The 27,978-nt window shown below is 41.6% G+C and overlaps 2 protein-coding genes and 1 pseudogene across 2 annotated transcripts in view; 2 read left to right on the top strand and 1 right to left on the bottom strand.

Annotated features, from left to right (window-relative positions):
* MCF2L2 (MCF.2 cell line derived transforming sequence-like 2) overlaps positions 1–27,978 on the top strand; it is a 283,600-nt gene that overhangs the window by 117,441 nt on the left and 138,181 nt on the right. The window lies entirely within an intron of this gene.
* B3GNT5 (UDP-GlcNAc:betaGal beta-1,3-N-acetylglucosaminyltransferase 5) lies at positions 29–27,054 on the bottom strand. Its single transcript, XM_061637408.1, has 2 exons — positions 26,853–27,054; positions 29–3,868 (listed from the first exon to the last, which is right to left on the bottom strand). Exon 2 carries the CDS (start codon positions 3,532–3,534, stop codon positions 2,401–2,403), a length of 1,134 nt encoding a protein of 377 aa, XP_061493392.1. The 5' UTR covers positions 3,535–3,868; positions 26,853–27,054; the 3' UTR covers positions 29–2,400.
* LOC133389845 (5S ribosomal RNA) lies at positions 26,404–26,522 on the top strand (annotated as a pseudogene).

Below are 27,978 nucleotides of genomic sequence, written 5' to 3'. Positions count from 1 at the left end.
TACTGCAGAAAATCTTGAGTTGAACACATTTACAAACACACAAAATTGTTTATTGAAAACAGGTATTTTACAAAACATATGATAGAGTAAAAGTGCCAACAATAAACCGTCATTTTTGTAATTAAAAATTGTATCAAATAGCTGCAAATCAAATGAGTAAGAACTAATTAAGTAATAAACACTTTTGTTCAACATTGTCAAAACTGGTACCCGAAGTGACCATTCAGGCTGAAGCAATTTTACTAGTTAAGTAAAAAAAAAAAAAGTACAACAGCCTTGCATCTGGAGCCTGGCAAACTCAATTTCCAGTTTTAAAAATATAAAGACAATGTTCAGTGCCCAGGTGGTTAAGAAAATGTTGAGCTCCCTTTTTCTGGAAAAGGAGTGCCTTCATAATTTCTTTAAATTGTTCAAACATTCTTCCCTGTGCTATAGCACACAACCATCTTGGTGTCCTTTTAAAGCTACCTAATAAATACTTTTAAAAAACAGAACAGACCTGCTGTAAAACACAAACACATACAGGATTTTCAACAAATCAACTTGAGGTATAGGTGCTAGGTATACATTAGGCCTCCTTAAATCTTGTTAATGTTTCTGCACTTAATAGGACCAGCAATGCAGACAAATCAAATACCTGCTTGCAAGATCAAAATTTTTAAACATTTTCTGACAATTATTGGATGGAGTTCATATAGCTAACTACTATCAGTGGGATGTTTGAAATTGTTAATATGGAAATTAAACACCCACTAAAATTCACATTCAGATAACCCTACATTCTGTATCATTTGGATTTTAAAGCAAAGCCAGCAAACTGGGAGAGGAAGAAGACAAGGAGGAGTGACCAAGATTGTCCACTCCCCCACTGCAAATTATGGTAAAATGATTTGCCTAGAGACCTGAAAGACATGGTATGACCAAACTTGTAAACTCACTTGCATCCCACACTAAACCAGGCATAGGGAACCTGTAGACCTCCAGATGTTGGACTACACCTCCCATCAGCTTCAGTCCCCCGGGCATTGCCAATGACTAACAACATCTAGAGAGCCACAGGATCCTCATCCCTGCTGTAAACAGAGGATGGTATCCAAATAAACAGTTCCACTAGCACAAGCACTTTTGGCTGCACAGTGGAACTTCCCCTCCTGTTCCTCTTTCCACACAGGTAGGAAAGAGGGACGGGAAATTCCATTGCATGACCAAAATTGCTTACACTAGCACAACTGCTTAGTTGGGATACTACCCAGAAAATGTTATTATGTTCAGATTATTAAGAAGAGAAACACAGTTGGGATGATCATGAGAGAAACATTTCTCATGAGAGAACGATCATAGATGGCAAGGTAATTCAAAAGTTTTAATGTGAAAAACGTATTAGTGTAAGGAGTTGGCATGGATTGTACATTTTGCACCTTTCTAAACTTTAAAAGCCATTCTTTTATGCACTATAATCCTTTACTTTTCAGATTAATAACATTTTTTATTTGAGCATTGAGGTTTTTGTAAACTTGCAGGACATACAACCCAATTAAATTCCTCTGAAGCACCCCTTCAGTGGTTTTTAAAACTTTCTCCTGCTTATCAAGCTTAGCATGAGTGGGTGAAAATATATTTGAAGTGAAGGCCAACTAGGAGGTTATGATTAATTAACAGCGTTCTTTGTTCAAAGATTAGGGTTTTACATTTTTAAATTTATCGTGGTGAAGTAAGTTTGACAAAATTTTGCAGAAAAGATGAAGCACAATCTTCCTATAAACTCATTTCTGTAGATTCACCAGTTTTGCAGGATTCACTTGAACCAGTGTTTGAAGCCAGCATTAGCACCACTTATATAGGATCAAGGTTTCTGAAGTTATGACTGAGTGATCACTATGATGTAGTGGTAAAATGCATGATGCCATTGGATTGATAAGACACAGCATCAAAATGTCTTGTGCTGGGGAGTGGTGGTATGTGTGTGGCAGGAGTGGGAAAATGCTATTTAACTTGTACATCAATACTTTCACTGTATTTATTTAAGCTGCCTACCTTATCTATATTAATTCCAAATCTTCTTATAAACAGATGCGCATCATTTTAAATAATCCATTTTCCAAATTCAGTTCTATTTGGTAATTACTGATAATTCAGAATTTAGAAATAAGTGTATATTTTTTATTGTTTAATATCAAGCCAATTCTTAAGTTTCTGGACAAATACAGTGAAATATATGGGAACAAATAATTTAATATAGCTAAGAAAACTTTGGTGAAGCTATTAGATTAATGTGGGATATAGGCAAGCTTTCACATTTTAAGTTTTCACATAACATTCCAAGTTCATTTTTCATATGTCTTAGGAGAAAAAGAATTGGACATTTCATCTTTGGTTCAGGTCTATTTTGATATTCAAGTATTAGGACAATGCAGCAACACAGGGATACGTATCCTGGTAGTGTATTCTGCAAAGGAGCATAATGTTAACGATTCGACAGTATATTCTGCCCCAAACTCCAGAGGGAATATTTTTCACTTTTGGATCCATAGCCTGTTTCCAGAGATAGTGAAGGTCTTCTACATGTCCATGGGAAGTCATCATTTTGCTGTAGATACAAGGATGATATGGAGCCTTACCTTCCCCAGAAAAAAAGAGGTGATTCTGTGGTTCAATTCCCATTTTGTTGGCACAGAGACCCATGAAAACATCATCTATATACAGGCTTGTATTAAGAGTCTGTGAGGCTTCATATACTTTAGCTGCTACATCACTTGATATTACATATGCAGCTCCAGCTGTATAATCAGGATAAGCAGGCCATGGGTAGATGTCATAGGGAACATAGTATTTGCTTTTCTTGTCTCTTACTGGAGGTGATCCACGATGGACACGCCCAATCCAAAGATTCTGAACACCAATTTGTGCTAGATTTTGAAGGTATGCCACAAGATTTGGCATGTGGATGAAAATATCATCATCTGCTGACATAACAAACTTGGCATGAGGACAGAATTTATTTACCCAGCTGAACTGCAAGAGTAATTTGTGGGTAAGGTTGTAAAAAGTATCCACAAAGTCTTGTTGAATCAGATCACCATATACCTTGTCTTCTGTTTGAAGCCTCATTTCCATATGGTCTCTCTGTGTAGGATCACTTGATTGCCCCAACACAAATAGGGTCTTTATGTTGGCCTTAAGATAGTATTGGACATACTTTTCATTACCCCACGTTTGTCGAATAGAGTCTCTCCGGTGACGGTTTTCAGGTGAAGACTTTACAAGCAATAGGAGGAGAATATCTTGCTTTTGACATTTCTCTTTGTGGTTGATCAAGTATCGATTTGCTGCTAACCTATCAAAGTTCTTACTAACAGATAAGCTTTCATTCACAAAAGTATAGCTATTTATGAGGTATCTATACGAGTAAGACTTCACGTGGCTCACAATATTATTGTCAAGTGGTTCCCAAAAAGTCATGAGACACAGTACAAAACAAGTGGCAAAAAGCTGCACAAATGGGCATTTTCTTATTTTTCTAGAATTAACATACATTCTGATGCACTCTTATGTCCAGTTACAGTTATGGACTTGTATTTTTAAACAGGGTTCTTGTTTTTGTAAGAGAATTCACTATATCCTTCAGGGGAAGTGTTCATTGTAAATGCATACTTCTTTTGGACGGTAGCATTAATAAAACTCTCATACTCTGACTTTTACAAGCAAGTCATCTTGCTTCAGAAGTTGCTTTGCTCGAATGGAACGGGTGCAGTAGAGTCTGGACAACAGCACCTGCTGAACATACTGTTTCCTCTGCGTCATCTTCCGCTGATCTAAGTATCACCTTGAAACTGACGTTCCTTGACAGCTTCAGAAGATAAACAATGACCTACAAAATACAGGAAAGAAAAAACTTCATCAAAAAATCATTACATTTTAAAGCACAGTTCATAATTCCCTAGACCAGCCTTTCCTACCTTTAGGTCCCCAGATGTTGGACTACAGTTCTCATAATTCCTGACTATTGGCCATGCGGGCTGGGCTGGGGCTGATGGGAGTTGTAGTCTAGCAACATCTAGTGACCCAAAGGTTATGAAAGGTTGCCCTAGAAGACACCTAATAAGACATAGACCCATAACAGGCAATGGACAACTATTCAAAATTCAAAATAGACCAATATTTGGAATGATTTGTATGAAATCAGTCACGTTAGAGACACATCCTCATGGCTCAATTCTATGCCTTTCTATAAACCAGGGGAGAGGAACCTGTGGCCTTCCAAATATTGGTGGACTACAACTTCCATCACACCTGACCATTGGTCATGCTGCCTTAGGCTGATAGGAGCCTAACAAGATCTGAAAGTCCACAGGTTTCCCACCTTTGCTGCAAATATTTCAATGAAAGGGAGAAATATCAATAATTAAGGTATGCAGATGATACCATACTACTAGCAGAAACCAGTAATGATTTGAAATGAATGCCGTTGAAAGTTAAAGAGGAAAGCACAAAAGCAGGACTACAGCTGAACATCAAGAAGACTAAAGTAATGACAACAGAAGATTTATGCAACTTTAAAGTTGACAACGAGGACATTGAATTTTTCAAGGTTTATCAATACCGTGGCACAGTCATTGACCAAAATAGAGACAATAGTCAAGAAATTAGAAGGATAGAACTAGGGAGGACAGCTATGAGAGAACTAGGAAAGGTCCTCAAATGCAAAGATGTATCACTGAACATGAAAGTCAGGATCATTCAGACCGTGGTATTCCTGATCTCTATGTATGGATGTGAAAATTGGACAGTGAAAAAAAGCGGATAAGAGAAAAATCCTCTCATTTGAAATGTGGTGTTAGAGGAGAGCTTTGCACATACCATGGACTGTGAAAAAGACCAATAATTGGGTGTTAGAACAAATTAAACCAGAACTATCACTAGAAGCTAAAATGATGAAACTGAGGTTATCATACTTTGGACACATAATGAGAAGACATGATTCATTAGAAAAGTCCATAATGCTGGGAAAAACAGAAGGGAGTAGAAAAAGAGGAAGGCCAAACAAGAGGTGGATTTATTCCATAAAGGAAGCCACAGACCTGAACTTATAGGATCTGAACAGGGTGGTTCACGACAGATGCTGTTGGAGGTCGCTGATTCATGGGGTCGCCATAAGTCAAAATTGACTTGAAGGCACATAAAGAGGATTCCACTTCAGACCACATACATATTTTGCTTCTTGATTAAATATGAAGGAAAACAACCTTTTTGTCTTCAGCATTGGCATAGTAATCAAAACCAGTGCCATATATGCAAATCACTGGCTAAGCTAGCCTGCTAAGAAGGGTCCTTTCAACTGATAGGGAAATGTTTATAGACTGTAACAGAGCCATATTATGAAAATCATGGACCCTGATATGGCTATGCTCAAAATGGCTTCAGTCTCCACTGTCAGGAAAAAGTATATATATGAAAATGTCCTGTAACCTGAGTAAGCTTAGACCAGAGTTTTAAGAACCAGCTCTCTGGGAAAAATAGGCACTCATCCTTTGCTAATTGACAAGGCCAGCATACCACTACACTCATAAATACCCATGTTGTACTACCCTTTAAAAATTATCTTCCAACATTGCCTAGGCAATTAAAAACCAAGACATTACCGGAACTTAAATTTATTTGCCAGTTTTCAGCCTTAAAACATTACCTATGTGTAATATGAGAGAAAGCTGGCTCCCTAAGGCAAACACTGTAACAGTATTTCCTCTTCTCATCAAGGTGTACTAATGCCTCTAAAAGAGAAATATCCATGTGTCAGATACTCTGCCAATATTGTCAGCATGCACTCATAGATGCTTACACACTTGAATCTGGGATGGGACTGAGAGAGCACTTGAAACAGATGTTTACAAGGAAAAATGGAAAGTAATGGAATTTAAAAAAATTAATCTGCACTAACTTTTTCAAGTGCTCCAATGTCAATCCATACAAAGATTCAGTTTTTAAGAACAGCCTTATTTAGTTGATCCAAAGCCCCCCTATGGTCTTATGAACAACAGCAGCACACCAAGGAAAGTTAGGTTCAAATTCTTGCTTGCCCATGCTGGGGAGGGCAGAAATTTAACCTCACAGAAAATAAGCATCTCAAAAATACGAAGGGCTCTCTTTTTAGGATTAAAACCCATCTTATGTGGAGCCCACATATTAGGTTGTCAAAGATACACTCCTGTGAAGACTGGCTTTTACTCTGTGAGAGAAGTCATGCTTAAACGTCTGAGTGCCAAAAGCCCAGTGTGTGTAAAATAGTTCTCGTACGTACTCCACTATGGGGAATATAAGAGAATTTGCGGCCTCCCTGCTCAGAAACCATAATGTGAAAAAAGCCTTTCCCTCAATTTTGTGAGGAAGCTTTCTTCAGTATGATGGTGTTGTGCAGGAGAGAGGTGTGAACACAATATGCCCTTTGTATGAGAGAAGTCTTTCTGTATACACTTTGGCCCAAGTGGAAAGAGTAGGGATGCCCCCGCCTTTTACCTCAGGCAACGTAACATGGCTTCTCGCAGAGGGAAAGAAACTTTCTGTGCTTAGGGTACTATCCCAGAATATTGGGATGCGGCTATGAGGTACCATTCGATACTAAGTACTACTAAAAGATTTAATGTGGGTCCCTGTATTGTTTTCAAAGGCATATAAAAATTGGTGTGCAGCAGTTGCCTCAAGGTGAAAAGGCAGCAGACACGCCCAGCCTCTCTCAATTCCTCCTCCAGTTAGATGAGGTGTGGAGACAAAAATTAGGTTTAAGGAGGGCGGAGTCGCCCCTCAGCAAGGAGGCACAGAGCAAGGAAGCTGAGGCAGAGGCTCAGACTGCCTGAGTCTCTGTCTGTTTCTGAGGAAATCCAGCCACAAAGCCTCCCCGCCTCCCCAACTCCTTTTTTAGAACAAACAGTAAAAGGGGGGAGGGGCAACAGAAGTGGCATTTGAATCTCAGCCCCCCCTTCCCCCCCTCCCCTCAAAAAGGAGCATTTGTTCTGATATACAGAACATATTTAAAGCCAACCAAAAGATAAGGGCCTTTTCTTACCACACTGGAAGGCAAATCGTAAGACAGGGGAAGAAATTGCCTCACCCATTCTCCACATTGTGAGATGTGCAGAGATCTGATCTCTGTTACTACTTAAAAAATAAAATAAACGACTGTGCTATTACTATTTGACAAATAAAAATGATAAGCCCCGTGCTATCTTTATTGGGGTTTTGTCCTAATCAGTCGTCCAAGGGGTTGCCAACCCTTTCCCCCCAAAATCTAACACAATCATCCCCGTTCACTAAAGCAGTCACCTTTGAAATAATAATTTCACTATGATCTGCATCTTGCTTGCTAAACTCTTGTTAAAGCTACTTTTGGTCCCAGTGTCAATCCATTTGGTCTTCTGTGAGGCCTTAACTATCATTGCAGTGTGTGTATGAATATATATATATCCACATTAGTCTCTTAATTCCCCTCCCCATTCTGCTTTAAATCATCCTGACTCAAGTAAAATATTTCTCATTATCAGGACATCCATCCCCAGCCACCACAAAAATAAGAACAACCCCTCAACAACAAAAACCACCACAGCAATATATGAAAGTAGGTGCCACTCAAAACATCCCTGTATGAATGTAACCAGAGTCTGGTCAACGAAGCTCAAAACTGAAGCAGACTGAAACTCAAGAGCTAACATGGCATCTAAATCCTGCCAGATATTCAAACTGATCTGGATCACCCTCAAAGCTGTTCTTCCTGCAAGCACTTCACCATTAGGGATGCAAGGCAGTGGGGAGGAGTCAACACATAAATCAAAATTACAAGTGATAAGCATCGGGAGACACCCAACACATACTCCACACCACAGTGATTTATTCCAGCAATATGTAGCACCTCCAACACTCCCTTGCATCAGCTTCCACATACCCACTGCAGCAGTAAGTATTCCCCAATATTCCCCAAAATTCCCCAAAGCAGCAAGGCTGGATTTTTGCCCTGCAGACACTGGAAGAACAGCAGGATCAGCTTAGTTTCCTGAACCCCTTGCTCTTCTCTCCCCCTCCCTAAGACTCCCTGTACACCAGGGCTTGAGGTTGAGCTGCATTCAGGAAAAGAAAGCCAATTTCTAGAGAAAAGGTACTTTGTGGTTGGACTTCTTTGGGGGGGGGAGTGGGTATTATGACGTTGTAAATGTGGTTGAAACTGTCTGCAAACAGGATATAACTCTTAAAGATCTGGAGGACACTATATATTTATTTTTTATTTGATTTATATCCTGCGCTTCCTCCCAGCAGGAGCCCAGTGCAGCAAACAAAAGCACTAAAAACACTTTTAAAATGATAAAAACAGACTTTAAAATAACATTAGAACAAAACAACTTTAAAAACATTTTTTTAAAAAAGCTTTGAAGACATCTTAAAAAAAGGTTAAAAACATATTGTTTTTAGAAAAGGTTTAAAAGCATATTAAAAAGCAATTAAAAAGTTAAGGTGTTGGGCTATGACCTGGGAGACCAGGGTTCGAATCCCCACATAGCCACGAAGCCCACTGGGTGACCTTGGGCCAGTCACTGCCTCTCAGCCTCATGAAACCCTATTCATAGGGTCGCCATAAGTTGGAATCGACTTGAAGACAGTACTATTACATTTTTCCAACACAGAAGCAGACTGGGATAAGGCTCAAAAGGCTTGTTGAAAGAGGAAGGCCTTCAATAGGAGCCGAAAAGATAAGAGAGATGGTGCCTGTCTAGTATTTAAGGGTAAGGAGTTCCACAGGGTAGTGCTGCGACACTAAAGGTCCATTTTTCTGACACTAACAAAGCACAAAAGAGTGCTTTATTTATTGTTCTTTTTTTGCTATAGGGAACAGAATTCAGGAGCACATCTTGAGGAAATACCCCTTGGGCACGCAAAAATGAGGGAAGGGGGAGATTATATAAAAGAATAAGGGCACAGCAAGAACTAAATGAAACCTATACATGCAATAACCAGCCCAGCCAACATAAATTGTATCTTAGTCGGTATAGTGCTTGTTGCATTTTTACCATGTCATCTCATCCCTGTACATAAATAATGCCAGAGTCTGTTTTCTGGATGTATTTAATGTATATAATGATAAGTTCCACTTCTATAACAACAGAATAGTTAAGTTTAGTAACTTGCCTAAATTGTCATGGGATGGGAGATGTGTAGCATCTGAATTCTGTGCTGAATACAAAAGCAATTGTTGGCTGCAATACTGGCCAAAGCACCAACTCATTAGTGCACAGTGCAAGTCAGTACAATCACATCATGAAAACCTAGGATTTCAAAAGTGATTGCAAAGGCACAAGCTTGTAGGAGGGGACGACAGACATGCAGCAACAACCAGAACTCTTTGAACCATTATCCCCATCTCTCTCCAACCCAAGAGCTCTTTTTCCTTGTTACCTATAACAACCTCCAAATCACTGCACCGTGGCGCCTCTCATCTGCTGCTTGGTAATATTGGGAAGCCAGTGATTGCGTGGAAGGAGTCTACACACTGTATCCTTTTCACACCAGCTTTGCTGTTCCCCAAAACCAAAGGTAACATGAAAGAGCCCTTTGTGACTATTAGAAGAGACAAAACAGGAAAGCCACAGAGAAATGCAGGTGAAAGCCTTGCTCTTGTAAGCCAAAATTGAACTCATACCTTCATGAGGGCTAGAAACATAATCTTAAGACTTCAAAGTAATATGTAGCAGCTACTATATTCTACATTAGAGGGCATATTCCATATGCAGCAAGACAGGCTTACAGCCCTGCCATCTCTCTTGACCAAATTAAAGAGTTCAGCTTGGTTTGCTCTCTCAGAAGGTGCCACATAAAACTTGAAAATTTTCTGTAACTGTGTAGATATCTAGCAAGAAAGATAATTGCTTCACTGCAAATCAGAATTTGTAACAATCCAAATGCCATATAATTTCAGATTTATAGTACAAGGAGTACATGAACTTTGGTTCACTTTAAAGAAAAAAGGAAGTCAGGCATCATGTGGGATACAGCTGGTCTAAACTCAGGTGCTGAAGTGTTTCAACTGAAACAAAGAACACTAGCACAAGGTATTTACCCTCATAGCAGAAAGAGTCCACTTTTGTTTCTGGTAGATGGCCTGTGGTACAATGAAGAACTTGGACAGAGAGTTTGCAGTTTATGGTGCACAACAAGGAGGAAAAAGCTACAGAAAAAGTTTAATACAATTGCAACCAGCACTTTTTGCAGCATGAGTCAAGCTCTATTATTTTGGTTACATGAAATTTCACAATACACAGATGAAAAACTCAGCAACTGCCTCTACAATCTCAGTTTCAGCTGGTATGCTAAAAAAATACTAGAAAGCGGCAAGAATGTGATACAAAACCAGCTCTAAGTTATTAGCTGGGGGTGGTAGTTCGGGAAAATAATGCCACCTAACTATCTTGATTGCCAATGCAATTACAGCCCACTAAGCTTATTATTTAATAAATACATTTCTATCTTTCAAGAACCCTTTGTCTCCCATATAGATTTTTGTGCCAACAGACCCCTGCAACTCAGAAGATTCTGGGGAATGTTCTACAGAGTGCATTCAGTTCTTGTGGGGTACTGGCCAAGCCTGTTACACGTCAGTCGCCCCACATGAAAGTGCACTCTAGAAAACACATCAAATATTCATCCCAGAACACTACTTGAAAACCACTGCCAGTTTCTCCTCTTAACATAGTATAGGCAAGAAACAGTTATTTTAGCTGGATGCTACTATTGTTGTATACATCTGGCACACTTTAAGACACCCATGTTTTTACACCCTACCTTTAAGAAGTTAGGTTCGTAATTCTTACCTTTCTTGCTGGATCAAAATGAAAGCTAGTTGAGTATTCTGTCTACAACAGAATGGTTCACAAATAGATACCTTTGGCAAGCTCATGAGAGTGGTTGTAGCCATGGTAGCTGGTATCTACTAGAGCTGATGGGGCTGCTAAGAGGCCCTGGAGGCGTGGCCAGTGAGAGGTCATGTGTGCATGACCAAGTTACTCTGTTTTTTTCCCCATCATCCCTTGCAACATTGTAGACACTTAGGTGCTATCTGTAAAACAGCAATGCGTAACTTAGTTTAAAAATGTCTTACTTTAGAGTTCAGAAGAGTTTCCTGCTATCATAGCTGCTACTCTCCATGGAAAAAAGGTGTGTGGTCTCCAACTGTTCTGATTCTCTCCCTATTCTCCTCCTTTGCAAAGAAACAGTGGACACTTAAACACTGCAGTTTTATTATTATTTAGCACATAAGTGTCTTATTTTGGTTGAGAAGGAATCCCTGTTGTCACAATTTCTAGTGTGACTTCATGCCACAATAACTGTACGTTACTCAGAGGTAAGCCCCCACGGATTGCTCCTTGTTACGTATAGGATTGAAGCCTGAATTGGTTAGTCTGAAAAGTGCCACACAAGACTGTTAACAAGGAACCTCATACATTTCCAGATCTATTGGAAAATATTACCCCCTCCGCCAGCTTATCAATTTCTATATCTTTCCAGAATGTGTAATAAAATGCAGGGAACTTAAATGGACTGGAAGACCAGCGTTAAAATCACCGCCCAGCTGTGAAACTCGCTATGTGACCTAGGGCCAGTCACTGTCTCTCAGATTAGCCTACCTCATAGTGTTGTTGTATGGATAGCATGGAGAAAAGGAGACTTATGAATGGTACCTTGAGCTCCTTGGATGAAAGATGGAGTGCATATAAATGTAACATTGATAAATAAGGAATAATCAAAATTTTAAAAATCTATTTCCAGCCTGCTTGTGGGTGGGGGTACAGGTTTGGCATCATGAAAAAACCCAACCTAAAGAATAAGCCCTGGTGCAGTGTCCAAAATGGGGGGCCCTTTCACTAGAAAGGAACACACGAAACAACATACCACAAAATTAGTCTTGTGCTACCTTCAGGGCTAACAAATTTACTATAGTGTAAGCTTTCATGGGCTACAAAAGATACTGTGAGCATGTGCAGTTTAACATTTTAAACTCAGCTAATGTTTTTGCTCACTTCTGCCTTAGGCCCAGTTACCAACTCTCAGCCTATGTTTTTTTATATAGGACTGCACTGCAAACTTTGATGCAGACAGAGGTCTGAAAAGAATGCCACAGTTTTTAGTTGGTCAAGTCACCAGTTTATAGTGTAATCCTAACCATGTTATTTTATTCAGAAGTATTCCAAAGAGATTTACTCCCAGGGAAAGAGGATTAGGATTGCAGCCTTAGCACGGGGAACAACAACTGGACTGGAACAATGATCTACTACCTCCTCCCAACTTTCCAGTAGCTCTCCTGGGCAAACAAACTTACAAGGGAGCAAGGCAGCCACACAACCTCTCCCTGCCCCCCCCCCAAACCTCATGGGCAAACAAACTTGCAGAAGAGGAACGTGATGGGACATGGGAGAGCAGAGATTTATGACAATATTCTCTCCCTTCCAACTTTCTAAAAGCCCTGTGAATAAATGAACTTGCAGAAAGAGGAGTCCAGGTGGGACTTCAGGATACATACTTATTGCAACCTCTTCCTAACTTTCCAAAAGCCTTTGTGAGTAAACAAGTTTACGGAAGAGTCTTTAATTCAGCAAATCATCACCTTACAGGGAAATCCTAACCACATCTATTTAGGATTCGGTCCTAATGAATTCCGTGGAGCTTACTTCCATGTAAGTGGGGTTCAAACTGCAACTTTAAGCAAGGGAGCAAAAGGTGGATTGAAGCAATGATCCACCATCTCCTACCAATTTTCTGACAGCAGTCTTATGGGCTTAGAGAATGGGGAGATGGGTGGGCCGTTAGGAGAGTGGAGAATTGCTGCAGCCTCTTGCTCCCAACTTCCCAAAAATCTTTGGGAGTAAACAAGCTTGGAGCAGAGGGAGGACAACTGCCAGTTTGTGGCTATTATACCAACATGCCCTCAAATATATATTTCTTTGAGAGATTATGCTTACTAATAAGAATTATACATGTTACATTGCCAGATTTCAACTGAACATCAGGGAAAACTTCCTAACTGTTGGAGCCATACAACAATGGAACCAATGACCTAGAGAGGTAGTGGGCTCTCCGACACTGGAGGCATTCAAGAGGCAGCTGGACAGCCATCTGTCAGGAATGCTTTGATTTGGATTCCTACATTGAGCAGGGAGTTGGACTCGATGGCCTTATAGGCCCCTTCCAACTCTACTAGTCTATGGTTCTATGATAGTTTTCTGGTTAACTTCCATCAGCCACACACACACCCAGGGCGAAGTTTGCTGATGCTACCAAATTGTTCAGGGTGATTAATACAAACAGTGTGTGAAGAGCTCCAAGAAGAATCTCCCCAACTAATGGGCAGTAAAATGGCAAATGCAATTCAGTGTAAACAAGTGTAAAGTGATGCACATTGGTGCAACCCCCCCCTTAATTTCACGTACATGCTCATGGGATGTGCACTGGTGGTAACTGATCAGGAATGCGAGCTTAGGGTCGTAGTGAATAGCTCAGTGAAGATGTTGGCCCAGTTTGCAGCAGCTGTGAAAAAGGTGAATTGTATGCTAGGGATAATTGGGAAATCTATAGTGCAACCACACTTGGAATACTATGTACAGTTCCGGTCGCCTCACCTCAAAAAAGGACATTGTACAGCTCAAAAAAGGGTGACCAAAATTATCATTTGGGAGGAGCAACCCTCCCCCCGAGAAAAGATTGCAACATTTGGAGCTTTTCAGTTTAGTGAAAAGGCAAATAAGAAAAAAAACATAAGATATGTGTATAAAAATATGCATGGTTTTGAGAAAGTGGTCAGGGATAAGTTTTCCTGCCTCTCATAACACTAGAACTCTGGGACATCCAATGAAGCTGAATGTTGGAAGATGCAGGACTTCCTCACACAGCACATAGTTCAACTATGGAAATTCAATCCAATAAGAAGTAGTGATGGCCACCAATTTGGATGCTTTTCAAATTCAGAGGATTAAGGCTATCAAATAACTACTGGCCACAATGGCTATGCTCTGCCTCCACTGTTGGAGGCAGTATGCCTCTGAATGCCAGCTGCTGGGATTCACAAGGGGAAAGAGTGCTCTTGCACTCAGGTCCTTCTTGTAGGCTTCTATAGGCATCTAGTTGGCCATTGTTAAAACAGGATGCTGGACTAGATGGGCTGCTGGCCTAATCCAGCAGGCTTTTTTGTGTTCTTAACACGAGTCAAGTTTTGTGGTGCCTTTTACCACACCTTTAAAGCACCTTCCTCAAATCAATACACCTCCAAACCAGGATGGATTATTCTGTTTATCACGATCAAATATTGCTCAGCCCTTGAACTCTTCCTCTCTCCCCCGTACAATGTTTAACCATTAAGCTCCAAGGCTATATGCTGATAAAGCATGCACAGCAAAAGATCTTTGTCACGAATCAAGCCTTTGTACATCGCCCAGAGTGGCTGGATAGCCAGCCAGATGGGTGACTAATAAATTCAATAAATAAATAAATTACAGGGGCAGAAATTAAGAGCCAGCAGTACAGACTTCCTTATGGCATAGCAATCCAGTATAACAATTGAGGTGTTGGACTACGACCTGGGAGACCAGGGTTCAAATCCCCACATAGCCATGAAGCTCACTGCCTCTCAGCCTCATGAAAACCCTATTCATAGGGTCACCATAAGTTGGAATCAATTTGAAGGCAGTACATTTACATTTTTACATAACCTCTCCTAGTGTAGTTCAATTCCAGTACTCAGTTTTATTAGTACTTAAGCATGTGGTAGTTACAGGAAAAATCTAGTCAATGTTGACACCCAGTATACACCAAACTACTCACATGCATCCATTGTTGTGTGCAAAGGCCAGCTTTTAGGCACCACTAAACCACATTTAGAGCAGGTTGATGCTCATTTTGATCTTAAGCCCTCAACGTTTTGGTTCCTTCAGCTTAGATTGATCTGGCCTTCACCAGCTCTGCTTCCTCTATCCTATAGAGTGCTTGACTGGTGTCTTACCCCCAGAAGACGTCCCTCTGGGAAACAGCAAATTCCCTCACCCTGGACATCTAATGAACCTCAGTGATACAAGCCAGCCTTGGTTTCACACATAGGGGCAATTGTGAGGATTGTTGGCCAGACTTTTTTTAAAAAAAATGTAACTAAAAGTACTCATAGCGAGTAATCAAAGAGCAAATCATACCACCCACCTCCCATAGCTCAGTTGTACAGCAATGCTTTGCAGGCAGAGATTGAACACAGCATCTCTAGTTAGAAAGATCAGATATCAGGTGACAGGAAAGACCTCTCCTGGAGAGCCACTGCCAGTAGATATTACTGGGCTGGGCGGACCAATAGATTGATTCAATACAAAGCCTAAAAAACCTACATTAGAATCAAACTTTACACCAAGTAACATTGCTTAAAAGTTGTTAGGTGCTCAAGATCTCAGACAATAGCTGTAACACAGAATTGATGGAGCACCCTAGCAACGTACAAACACACAGCTTTTTAGAACACATTTATATGTGGTTCTACCCCTGCAACAACAGTTTTGCTTTCACTTCTACCACATGCTGAACTTCCAGCATACGTTAGTTTTCTTTGGCAAATGTTCACTTTTTCGCCAGTTTGTGACTGGAACAGTTACCCAGGTCAGGAGAGGAGGGGAGGTTTCTGCTGGCTCCGTAGCTCAGACAAAAGACTGAATTCTCAGCAATTAGAGGAGAATTTGGGGGACGGGCATGCATGTGCTGCTGGCCACAGCACACCAGTGAGGCACAGACAGTGGGTTTCTGGAGGCCCAAGTAAGAGGCTAGCTCCATTTGAATGCAACCATAAGCCACGGTTAACACAGACTGCTCCTGCTTCATTCCTCCCTACTAGTGAGAAACCGCATCAAGCTACAATCCTTGGCTAAGTGTTGTATCTAAACCAGGGACTGTGATAGGTTTCATTCAAACTTTCAGACAACTGGTAAGCCAAGAACAAACATTGGCTTTAGATCATAGTTTAGAGCAGTGGTTCTCAAACTTTTTTGGTTTACGGTGCACTGTAAAACATAAAAATTTTCTGGCGCACTTTGTGTACAATATTAAAAATATATTAATATATTTTAAACTATGAATAAAAATAAACTATAGAAAACTATTACTTACCCTATACAAATGGGTTTCTTCTCATTTTTAAAATATACTTTCATAATATTTGAGGCACACCTAGCCACCTCTTAGGGCGCACTGTTTGAGAATCACTGGTTTAGAGCAAAACAAGCCACAATTCCCAATTTGGACATAATGCTATTAAGCAAAGGGTTGGGGTTTGTTCCAACTCACTAGCAGGGAGGAGTGAAGCGGGAACAATCTGCTCATTCACAAGGCTTAGCATGATGTCCAAATGCAGGTACTATATAAGATGCCATGTCAGCCATGAGACTGTGGACAGCTACTACAGCATTATGAAAGAGTCTACAAAGAGGCCGTCACAGATGAGTTTTTTTCCTGAACACAAATAATTTCTGTGTTGGAAAAGAGACTGATGGAAGCTTGGAGGTATCGCTGGTTCTTTCATCAGCTGGATTTCAATACTTGTTAAGTGCAACTCCACAGAGTTAGTTTTAAAGTTTGCTTTTGGCAAAAGCAAGGCTCATGCTCTCACTAATTCAACTGTAGCAGCTGAAGGGGCTCTCATTAGATGCCTCTTAATGGGAATTTTAAGAACGTGATGCTTACATATTCACGATATCATTTCACACATGCAGCAGTGTGTACGTGTGAATAGAGGAGAGCAGAATTCCTTCCTGGCTGGAATAATGTAGAAGTGTTTATGTGAACTGGCAATGGGTATACACACATCAAAAATGACTGAACCAACAGTTGCAGCATACCTTAAGACAAATCTCTCAACCATTCATAAATAGTCTAGAATTCAGCCAAATTCTATTTGACAACAAAATCAGAATGGTCTCTATTATTCAAGGTCAATTTTTGTTGACTCATTGCCTACAAAAGGCAAAAACTGATAGCAAAAACTGGTGCACCCAGCTCCATGTTGTCCATAACCCAGTGTCAAACTAGAGACTTTCTTTCCTTAGAAAGAAAAAGAAAGCAAGTGGGCAGAAGCAATTTTATTGTTGCGCGGCACCCCAGTCTGAGAAGTGAGGGATCTGCAGGGGTCCCTGCGCTTGCCCAGGGTTTGGTTTCCTTGGAAAGAAGGACAGCGGAATCTATGGTGTCTTTATGAAATATGGTTTATTTATTTAACACACTCCAACCTGAGCTTAAGATGAAGGGGTTCAAAGCATCAACAGCCCAATCTCTTGCTTTTCCATCAGGCTTACAGGAGGCACCCTGAAGTCATGGTGCAGGGAGCCAGCTTCTCTGTCTCCAGTTCCCAGTTAGGCTCCTGGAGGGCGGGCAGGGGGGCTCCTGAAGAGTTTCAACAACAATGGGATCTCTCTGGCCCATTTGTCAGTTAATGGACACTTGATAGACCCATTAACCCACCTGGCCACTCTATTAGATTAACAAAAGAGACTCATCTGACCAGCGGAGAAACCGGAGAACCGCTGCAGAGCCAACCCTCCAGGGTTCAAAAACCGGAGGCTAGAAGTGGGATCCGTAGTAATAATCTATCTCAACCCCAAACACATAACACTATCTTTCACCTCTAGGATGAGGATTTCATGCCAGGAAAGGCTGCAATCTCTCTTCTATGCCATGTTTATTACAGAGACGCACAGTCCACCCCACTGCCATCCTGTTGTGGAGTGCACACTTTGGTTCGTTTTAACAACTGTGTGAGAAATCGCCACTACTATTCTCATGGACTCTGCGACAACAGCAACCCAGGGACAGTTACTTAAAAGCAATGCAGCACATCATGACCATGCAAGAATTTGATTCCAGATCCACTAAACCAAGCAAGGATGGGGAATCTGGGCCCTTGGCAGCCAGCATAGCTAATGTTCTGGGATGATGAGAGTTGCTGTCTGGCAACAGCTGAAGAGCCACTGGTTCTCCACCCTGTGTTAAGCCTGTGGGTGGTATTCAACTAAATAACTGTGCAAGTGAACGTCTACTTGCGCAACAAGACTCCCCTCTCCTGTGCATATGCCGCACTGTCCCCAAATCTCCTCTGGAGGATTGGGGGAATCCTCAGAACAGATTTAGGGAGCGCATGGGTGAAGAAGAGCAGGGAAAGTCCCATTGCATAAGCAGAAGTTGTTCCTCTCACACAGTTATTTAGTTGAATACCACCCCAAGTGTTTAGCCACGGGAATCTTTTGCATTGGGAACCCAGAAGAAGCTAAGCCGCTTCTCAGTTCTCTTTAGCTTACTCAATAAGCACAAGTGCTTCCTATCCTGCCCCCCCCCACACAAAATAAACTCTATGAGGCCCAATGTAGAAGGAGAGAGCCATGGTATATGGGAAATCTATTTTTCAAGGAGGAAGAAACTACATGGTACTCTTTTTAAAGGCAAGACATTCCTGTTACACTTCAGCCAAAGAACATCTATGCATAGACCCAAACTGATTTAATCTTGGAATTATCATTATAACTAAACTGGTATGAAAAGCAGTATGTTTTTAATGAAGATAGCATAGTACTAAGCAGATCACACAGAGAGCTCCCCCCCTCCAAAATTCTTAGGACAATCAACAACAATGTAACAAAAGGAGGACTGGGGAATGAGGAACCTGAACCTATCAAAAACAAGGCAGCTTCCAACTGAGAGGCTATTTCTAACTGAAAGAAATTCCAAGACTGCATCTTTTCATTTGATAAGAGCCCAACACTGCAGCTGACACACAAACAATAGGTGAAGCAGAGACCACATACAGCATTTCAGACAAAATATTATGACCTTCACAATTTTCCATGTTCTGCTCTCCTCCGCCTGTGTGGCAGGGCCCATGAGATTGGGGTGCAGGGGGTACATCTTACCTGGGCCCGGGGTCAAAAAGGGGGCCCGGGAGCCAAAGGAGGGGAGCTCCCTTTTCCTCCCTTTGTTATGTCATTTCCTGCTGGCTCCCATTCTGCAAGCCTGCTACAAATTGTGCTTTTTTTTCTTTCCCCCCTAACTTGTGCAAAAAAGCATAACATTGTTCAAACAAATATTTGTATTTTTGTTGGATTCTGAAAATACAAATAATCAAACTTGAGGATTTCTTTCATTTTTTATGAAACTTACTCTGGAAGAAACTGAGCATGCTTGGTGGCCAAGGTAACAAGAGGAAGAGATACTTTGACCTTAAGAGGGCGGTCATTAGGAAGCTAGATTAACCCTTCCCCTTTAGTATGAAAGGAAAAATGCGGTTTGAGGGCTCATATAAGGTAAGCAGTGTGAACCTTTAAACCCTATCACGATGAGAAAATCATCTCTCCAAAATGTATTCTCACAAATCAGGAGCCCAGAAAAGAAAAGACAAGAAAGAACGAGAGGAAAATGAAAAAAGGGGTCAACAAACGCTCTTTCAATTTGGATTAAGTGCGGCTTCAAAAAATTTTTCATTGAACTCACCTACAGAATTGGAGCAAGAAGAAACTGTTGGAAACCTCATCCCCAAACAAGGAGCAGTTGATTTGGGTAATCATGCACAGTACTTTGATGAAGGGGCAGATGCAGAAAATGAAAATGGAAAACAGAAAGAAACAGACATATGGACGCATGTGGAAGTGAATTTGGAAGATGAGAGGAGTAATCATAATGTAGGCCTTGACATTGGATGCATCACAACCGAGTTTCCATCTCAAAAGGAAATAGAAAAGTATGTTACGAATGGTCACATCCCTCTGCCTAAAACATTCCCAAAAGACACCTGCAATCAAGTGTTCCCAGAAAGCATACTGAAATTTCAAAGCACTAATGGAGAACTAAATGTAAGAGACTGGCTTGTCTGGAGTCAACAGAAACAAGCTTTATATTGCTTTCCATGTCGATTATTTTGGCACAAGACAGTCAAGACTAGCACTTCTGTGTCTAAGTCTGCACCGGTATCTGCTGAAGGCTGGGATTCTAATGGGAAGTGGTGGAAACTTTCCTACAGGATCCCAAAACATGAAAAAGGCAATAGTCACAGAGAATGTTACCTAGCTTGGCGAGAACTAGAAAGGCGCCTGCTGTCTGAGAAAGGAGTTGACATCATCTTAGAAGCGTCAAACAAAACTGAAGCTGTGAAATGGTACCACCATTTAAAGCGCATCATCGATGTTGTACTCTTCTTGGGAGAACGTGGTCTAGCATTTACTGGTTCATCCCATCAAATTGGTGATTCAAACAATGGAAACTTTTTAGGACTCATTGAACTGCTCTCCAGGTGGGACCCCATCCTTCAGGAACATGTGCTAAGTGTACAGGAGTCACAGAAAAGGAGTGAGCAGCTTCAAGTTCATTATCTGTCCCGACTCACAAAATGAATTCATTGCAGAATGCACGAATCTTGTGAAACAACACATTTTGCTTGAGAGGCAATCTGCAAAGTACTTTGCAATAATAGTAGATTCCACACCAGATGTGGTTGTCACACACTCAACTTATGTGGAAATCATGCTGCTGAATGCATACCTGAAGCAATAACCTTTTTCGGAACAATTCAAACTGTGTACCACCTGTTCAGTTCTAGTGCTAAGCGGTGGGAATTACTACAAAACCGTATTGGTTGTTCTCTTCATGGTATGTCTGAAACAAGATGGTCAGATCGTGTTGAATGTGTAAAGCCTTTTGCAGCTCACTTGCCTGGCATTAAATTAGCACTGGAAGACCTCCTAGAACTAAATTTGACGGCCAAAACAAGAAATGAAGTCCATGAAGTTTTATTATATGTGACATCTTTTGCCTGTGTGTTAATGTCAGCCATGTGGTACAAAATATTAGCTGGCATAGATATTTGCAACAAGGTCATCCAAGCTAGAGATGCCACACTGGATGTTGAAGTAGCAAACATAGAAACTCTCCTCACAGAGCTGACAAAACTTCAAAAGAACTGGAAATGCATGTGGAATGAAGCCAAATTGGTTGCGTCAAACCTAAATAGAGAAATAAAAGACTCCCGTAGATGTGATGGAGTTAGGCACAAGAGGGCAAGGCTGCATGACGACAACACACCTGATGCTAACTTGGAAGAAATGAATGACACAGATGATACTCCAGAAGAGGCCTACTTCAGAAAGTGTGTGTTATAGCAGGATTAACTGTCTGCTTCAATGCTGTTAAGCAGTTGGCAGAAAAATTTGATTTCTTGTGGAAATATCTCACCATGTCCGAAAGTGATGTGGAGAGAAAAGCTTTATCAGAGCAATATCCTGCTGACCTTAATGGTGATGATTTTGGAAAAGAAATGCAACATTTACCCTCAGTACATAAAGCAAATTTTGTAAATGCACAGTTAAAGCCATTAGATCTGTTGAATTTGTTAACAGAGTACAGATTTGGTGACCTGTTTCCAAATGTTTGTGTTACCTTAAGAATACTATTAACAACTCCAGCAACAGTAGCTTCTGGAGAGAGGTCATTTAGCAAACTTAAGCTAATTAAGAATTATTTAAGGTCTACAATGTCTCAGGAATGTCTTGTGGATTTGGCCAGGCTAAGTATTGAATCAAACATTGCCAGAACAATTTTCATGCTGTGATTCAAAATTTTTCACAAAAAAAGGCCAGGAAAGCTCTTTTTTAAAAGTAAATAGTAAGTTTATCTACCTTGTTTCAATGTGAATTCTTTCTCCTTATCTGGATTGTAGCATAAACAAAGATGTTCAAATCAAATGTGCTTTCTTATCTCTGATCCTCTTTTATTTCATTTATATTTATTTATATTTATTGTGGAGGGAGTATAAGAGCATAAGGCCTTAAATGCAGAAAATTAACAGAGAGCTCCACTCCACCCCTCTCTCGTCTTCCATACCCTTTTTGACCTTACAGGCTACAGCTCATGGCATAAAACCGTAGTGGATAAAAACAAAATGACTAATGGAGAAGGGAAGGGGCCCAAAAGAAACTTTGTACCCCCTGATAGAATTCCTCTCAGAGGCCCTGCTGTGTGGTATTTAACCATTGAGACTCGCATCACTCTAGCTAGTTTCTGAAAAATACATAAAGGAATTACAACAACAGGAAACATTGGCAGAGGGGAGAAAGATGCCTGACATGAGGTGTAGGAAGTACTACCATTTTGTAACCTTAGTTCTTACCCACAAGACCAAAGCTATATATTCTACACTGCACAATAGATGTCTTTTGCATTGTTCTTTATAACTATTGGTAAGCAGAAACAAATTTAAGGCTAAATTTGTTGGGTATGCAATTCACTAGAAAAGACAATAACACTGAGAAAAAAAGAGGAAGCCCAAACAAGAGATGGATCGATTCCATAAAGGAAGTCACAGATCTGAACTTACAAGATCTGAACAGGGTGGTTCATGACATTCTCTTGGAGGTCGCTGATTCATAGGGTCTCCATAAGTCGAAATCGACATGAAGGCACATAAGACACACACAAGTATGCAAGCCTCAGAAGTACAGAACCTAATGTCAAATGCAGAGTAGTGTCTATAACACATGTTCAGAACTCCTCATATCCCATGAAATGTAGGGCAACGCAACCATATTTATTTTATCTTACTCATCCTTAAAGTGATCTTTACTATTTAACAACTGAGAATGGAAGCAACAGTGACTTAGAAAGAGACCTAACCATATCTTGCCTTCCGTATATAATGTGTACCCACTGGACCACAGGAAAAGATGGACTAAAGGCCATACATAGCCATAAGATGCTGTGCAAAAACCTGCTCCAGCTAGGTACTAATGACAGTTCTTCTGTACTGTGCTGTCATATCAATATCTACATTCTTGCTCATCACTACTTCAAGGAAGTATTTACACATATGCTCTGCTGTACATAAATCACTGCCTTTAGCAATGGTAAGAATACAGGAAGTTGTCTTATACTGCCATCTAGCCCAGTACTGCCTATACAGTAGGGCCCCGCTTTTCGGCATTCCACTTCTCGGCGTTCCGCTAATACAGCGGATTTCAATTACAGTAGGGCCCCACTCATACGGCGCTTGTTCCATTTTTTTTGGTGTTTTTTAGGTGTCGGGTGCCATTTTATTGTCAGTGTGTTGCTTTTCGGCGGGGGTCTGGAACGTAACCCACTGTATGAGTGGGGCCCTACTGTACTGACTGGGAGCAATTATCCAGACAGGAGTTTTTCCCAACCCTACTGGTAATGCATCTAGGACCTTTTACTTGCAAAACATTGCCACAGAACTACAGCCATTCCCTCTCATGTAGCCTTTCCCAGCCTGGTGCCCCCCCCCCACAGATGCTGTTGGGACTACAATTCCCATTAGGCCCAACCAGCATGGCCAATGGTTAGGGATGATGGGAGTTGTAGTCCAACACTATCTGAAGGGCACTAGGTTGAGGAAGTCTACTCTAACGTTACAACTGGTAATAATGGTGTCGGTGGTTTTCAAAGGGCAGTGCCAGCCTCTCAGATGGAGAGCATCTGAGATGTTTTCAGGTATGCCATATTGATGCCTTCACTAGCATGGAATGCAGAGCAACCTTCAGCTTCTACTCCCCAGGAAGTTCTACATGCTGTTCCGCATGCCTACTATCAAATACAGAGGATAAATGGATGGAGCACCCTTTGTTTTTTTAAGCACAGGCTTCCTTATGGGCCCACTGCTGTATTAACATACAGAAGGGCCCCGCTTTACAGCCTTCCGCTTTACGGCCTTCCACTGATACAGCGACTTTTGTTTTCCATTTTAAAGGGTTCCCCCCCCTTTTGCGACGTTTTCGCGTCATTTTCGCGCGATGCGGCCCCTTAAAGTCAATGGGGTTCTGCTTTATGGTGGGGTCTGGAACGGAACCCGCCGTATAAGCGGGGCCCTACTGTACACCTTTTGAAAATCCTTGTTCTAGGCTTGAGCATAATAAAAGCATACACCCAGAGTCATCTGTCCCTATTAGCCCGGGGGGGGGGGAGAGAGAAGTTTAAGGCTGCAATTCACTATTTGTCTACTCAGAGGTAAGCTCCATAGGGTTCAATAGGACTTACTCCTAGGTAAGTGTGTACTGGATTGCAGCCTCATTGTGTTTCCACAACTTGTGAAGTGCCTCAAGTTTTCAAAAAAAAAAAAAAGGGGGGGGGAGACAGAACAGTTCAGCCTGATAAAGTTGGCAGAGACTTACCAGTGTTCAAAATGTTTTTCTCCACACCTTTTCCCAGGCCTGGCAATTCTCTTATGAATTAAAAACAACAAATTTTAGGCTTTCATTACTCTCTAGCCAATTCACTTTTCAATTACAGGCACAGAAAATAGCAAAACAACAATAACCTAACTGTACACTCTAGCCAATTAACTTTTGAATTACAGGTATAGATGGTAGCAAAAAAAAAACCCTAATTGAAGCATCACTTCTGTAACCAGCCTAAAGCAGTGGAAGGAAAAGGTACAACCCTTCTCATCAGCTGCTGCAATCAAAAGACAGCTGTTGCCTACGTTCTCTTAATTACAAAGATGAGGGTTAAAACTGGTTACCCATTTCAGTCTGTAAGCCAGGAAACGGGATGTATGCTTCAGCCTTCCCAAACTGGGTGCCCTCCAGATGTTTTGGATTACAATTCCCAGTGGCTGGTTGGGACTGATGGAAGATGTAGCCAAAACAACTGGAGGTTACTAGGCTAAGGAAGGCTGCTGTACAGTAACCTGTTCATGTACTGTTGTTGGCTATAGAGTTTCACACAGACAGGCTATGAGTTTCTTCAGCATGAAGAGGAGCTCTATGGAACTTGAAAGATTAGCCAAGCTTCCCTGGGGAGAAAAATAATACGATCCATTTGGGATCCCACCTGCAGGGGACAGCAGAGACTAGTGCAATAGCTAGCAAATTACAGCCATGATGCAGAGCAAGGAGGTAGTTCTTCTCTTCCCCCCTCTACAACTCAAACAAGAAGACGCTGCTATGGAAACTCTAGAAGCAGTCTTGTGGCACTGAAACTGAGGTTATCCTACTTTGGACACATAATGAGAAGACATGATTCACTAGAAAAGACAATCATGCTGGGAAAAACAGAAGGGAGTAGAAAAAGAGGAAGGCCAAACAGATGGATTGATTCCATAAAGGAAGCCACAGACCTGAACTTACAAGATCTGAACAGGGTGGTTCACAACAGATGCTTTTGGAGGTTGCCGATTCATAGGGTCACCACAAGTCATAATCGACTTGAAGGCACATGTAGTCTACAAACGCTTATGCCTTAATAAAATTTGTTACTCTCTAGGGTGCCACAAAACTTTGTTGATTTTCCTACAATAGATTAACAGGGCTCTGAAAATTGTTCTTACGTAAACTGTCTTCATTCCCTGCCCCCTCCCCCCAAATACCAAATAAAGGGAGGAAAGAAATCCCCACTCTGCACTCTTTTTGGGGGCGTGGGAGAAAGGAGTCCGTTCTGGGTGACTGAAGAAATCTAACCCAAACACACGGTTTTGAATAGATCAAACTGTCGAAACAAGGCAGCTTTAAAGCGCTGGGGTGGGGCAACTCATCTTCTTGACCTTCCCATTGCAGTTTTGGTGGGTGGGGAAAGGAGGGAGGAAAGCCATTTGGGGAGAAGTTTTGTTGCCCACGACGGGAAAATGGTTCTTATTCATACTGGTAGAGAAGGCGGCAGCGGCCAAATCAAGTGCATTTAGGTGCAATGTTGAAATTTAGCCAACAGCAAAGCCACATGAAACTAGTTGCTAGTTGTGCTAACTAGTTGTGTGCACACACACACACAAATTTACAAAACAAGGAGACGGAAGATTACTCCTGCCCTATATTACATATATGTCCTACTTGCATTTACCTTTTGCAGAAGTTTTCTTCTTAAAAAAAATTAGGAAGCAAGGAGGCGATTTTAAGAAGACAACCTTAACAAAGGAGGGATGCGAGAAGCTAAAAGAATAAAGAAAACCAAACCCCACAAAACACTCGCTTAGCTTCAAGCGTCCATTCTCTATTTACGGTTGCGGAGAGTCAATTACCACACCTAAGTTTCAAGAGTTTCATTATAGCGAGTATCTAAAGGAGACTAAATGAGGCAATAAAGTGGACTCTCTTTTCAAAAGTGAGAGTCAGTGTGGCATAGTGGTTAAGGTGTTGGACTACGACCTGGGAGACCAGGGTTGGAATCCCCACACAGCCATGAATCTCACTGGCATACTGGCTCACTGGTGGCAATGGTAAACCCCCTCTGAATACTGATTACCATGAAAACCCTATTCATAGGGTCACCCATAAGTCGGAATCAACTTGAAGGCAGCCCAGCCAGCCAGATTTTCAAAAGGTGGGAGAAAGAAACAGTTCAGGACAATAAGCTGCCCCCATTGACCTATTCGCCTACAGCCACGCTACCGTGAACACGCCCGATCTCGTCTGATCTCATAAGCTAAGCAGGGTCAGGCCTAATTAGTACTTAGAAGGGAGACCATCTGGGAGTACTGGGTGCCTCAGGCTTAGTAAACCGCCTCTTAATATATAAAGATTCATAGGGTGTCCATAAGTCGTAGTAATCGACTTGAAGGCATATAACAATAACAAAACTGAAGTATTCACAGCGTTTCTGGTTGAATTAATATTATCTCCTCCTTCCGACAAACAAGAGAGAACTTGAAAAGGGTTTCGTTAGGCTTTCGTATCAGGCTAGAAGTGAAAAGTTCAAGAAGACTTTCAGTGAAGTTACTGCAGCTTTTTCCAGGATCCCTAGGCAAGGACCCCCTCCCCATAAGCCTCCTACATTCACAAACGAAAAAACATTTTGTTCAACGTAGTCGTTCAATTGCTTACCACGCAAAGGCTCAAGAGACCATCCGGCAGCTAAAGCGAGAGGCGCCCGTTGCCTGCCTTTTGACGCCAAACTACCGAGCGGGAAGAAAGGCAGGGAAAGCCCTACATCGGAACTCCTTCTTCTTCGGGGCCCGACATGCCAATGAGCTTCATTCGGTCCTAGCCTGCATAAGGGATAGACGAGCTCAGGGGAGGAAGCTGATTGGCCGCAGCCTCTTTCTAAACATACCAGCAGTTACAGACCTCTTCAGTTCTTTGCGTCCCGCCCTCTTCGGAACCGGCCGCCCGATCCTGTGCGCGCTTTACGCAGAAGTAAGCCTCGCTATCTGCCATTGGACCCACTTTCACACGAACAAAACCAAACCGTGCCTCAGGACATCGCCTCTGGCTGGTTGTTTGCCAAGGACAACGCCTCTTTCACCGTTTCTACCCCGAGAAAATCGCTTGCCTTATGGGAATGGTTTGTTTTTGTGTGTTTTTTTAAAAGACGTGCTGAGTTCTCAAGAAGTTGGATCTCAGTGGGGAATTAATTTCCAGTGTCTATGCATGCCCAGGAACATGCACCAGTGCACAGTCTGCTGTTCCTCCCACTGCAGGGGCTGAGGTACATCTTGAGCGGTTGCAATGTGTTTCTTCTGTGTCTTGAACCAAACATCTCCAGCTTTTAAATTTGTTGTTGTCGAAGATGACTTACGGCGACCCTATGAATTTTTTTTGGATGTATTCATAGGGTTTTCATGGCAAGAGGTATTCAGAGATGGTTTACCATTGCCTTCCTCTAACGGCACCCGGTGTTCCCAGGTGGTATCCCATCCAAGTACTAACCAGGCCTGACCCTGCTTAGCTGCCGAGCAGAACTTGGAAAAGTTACTTTTTTTGAACTACAACTCCTGTCAGTCCCAGCCAGCATGGCCACTGGATTGGGCTGATGGGAGTTGTAGTTCAATAAAGGAACTTTCCCAAGCTCTGCTGACGAGATCCGGAGTGTTCAGGGTTGCATGCTCATAGGCAGCTTTTAAATAGGTGGCATCAAATAGATACAGACAGTGGGTTATTCCAGTGGAGGTTTTTTCTTAGAAAGGGTTGTAACTCAGCACACAAGGGCCCAGATTCAGTCCCTAGCATC

Source organism: Rhineura floridana, chromosome 7 (assembly GCF_030035675.1).
Source record: "Rhineura floridana isolate rRhiFlo1 chromosome 7, rRhiFlo1.hap2, whole genome shotgun sequence".
In the NCBI taxonomy this organism is placed as follows: Eukaryota; Metazoa; Chordata; class Lepidosauria; order Squamata; family Rhineuridae; genus Rhineura; species Rhineura floridana.
Note: the sequence above shows the minus strand (reverse complement) of the source record. Positions and strands in the feature narration are given on the sequence as shown.

Excerpts from the sequence above, each read along its gene's own strand:
- B3GNT5 (XM_061637408.1), bottom strand. The coding sequence starts at position 3,534 with ATGTATGTTAATTCTAGAAAAATAAGAAAATGCCCATTTGTGCAGCTT.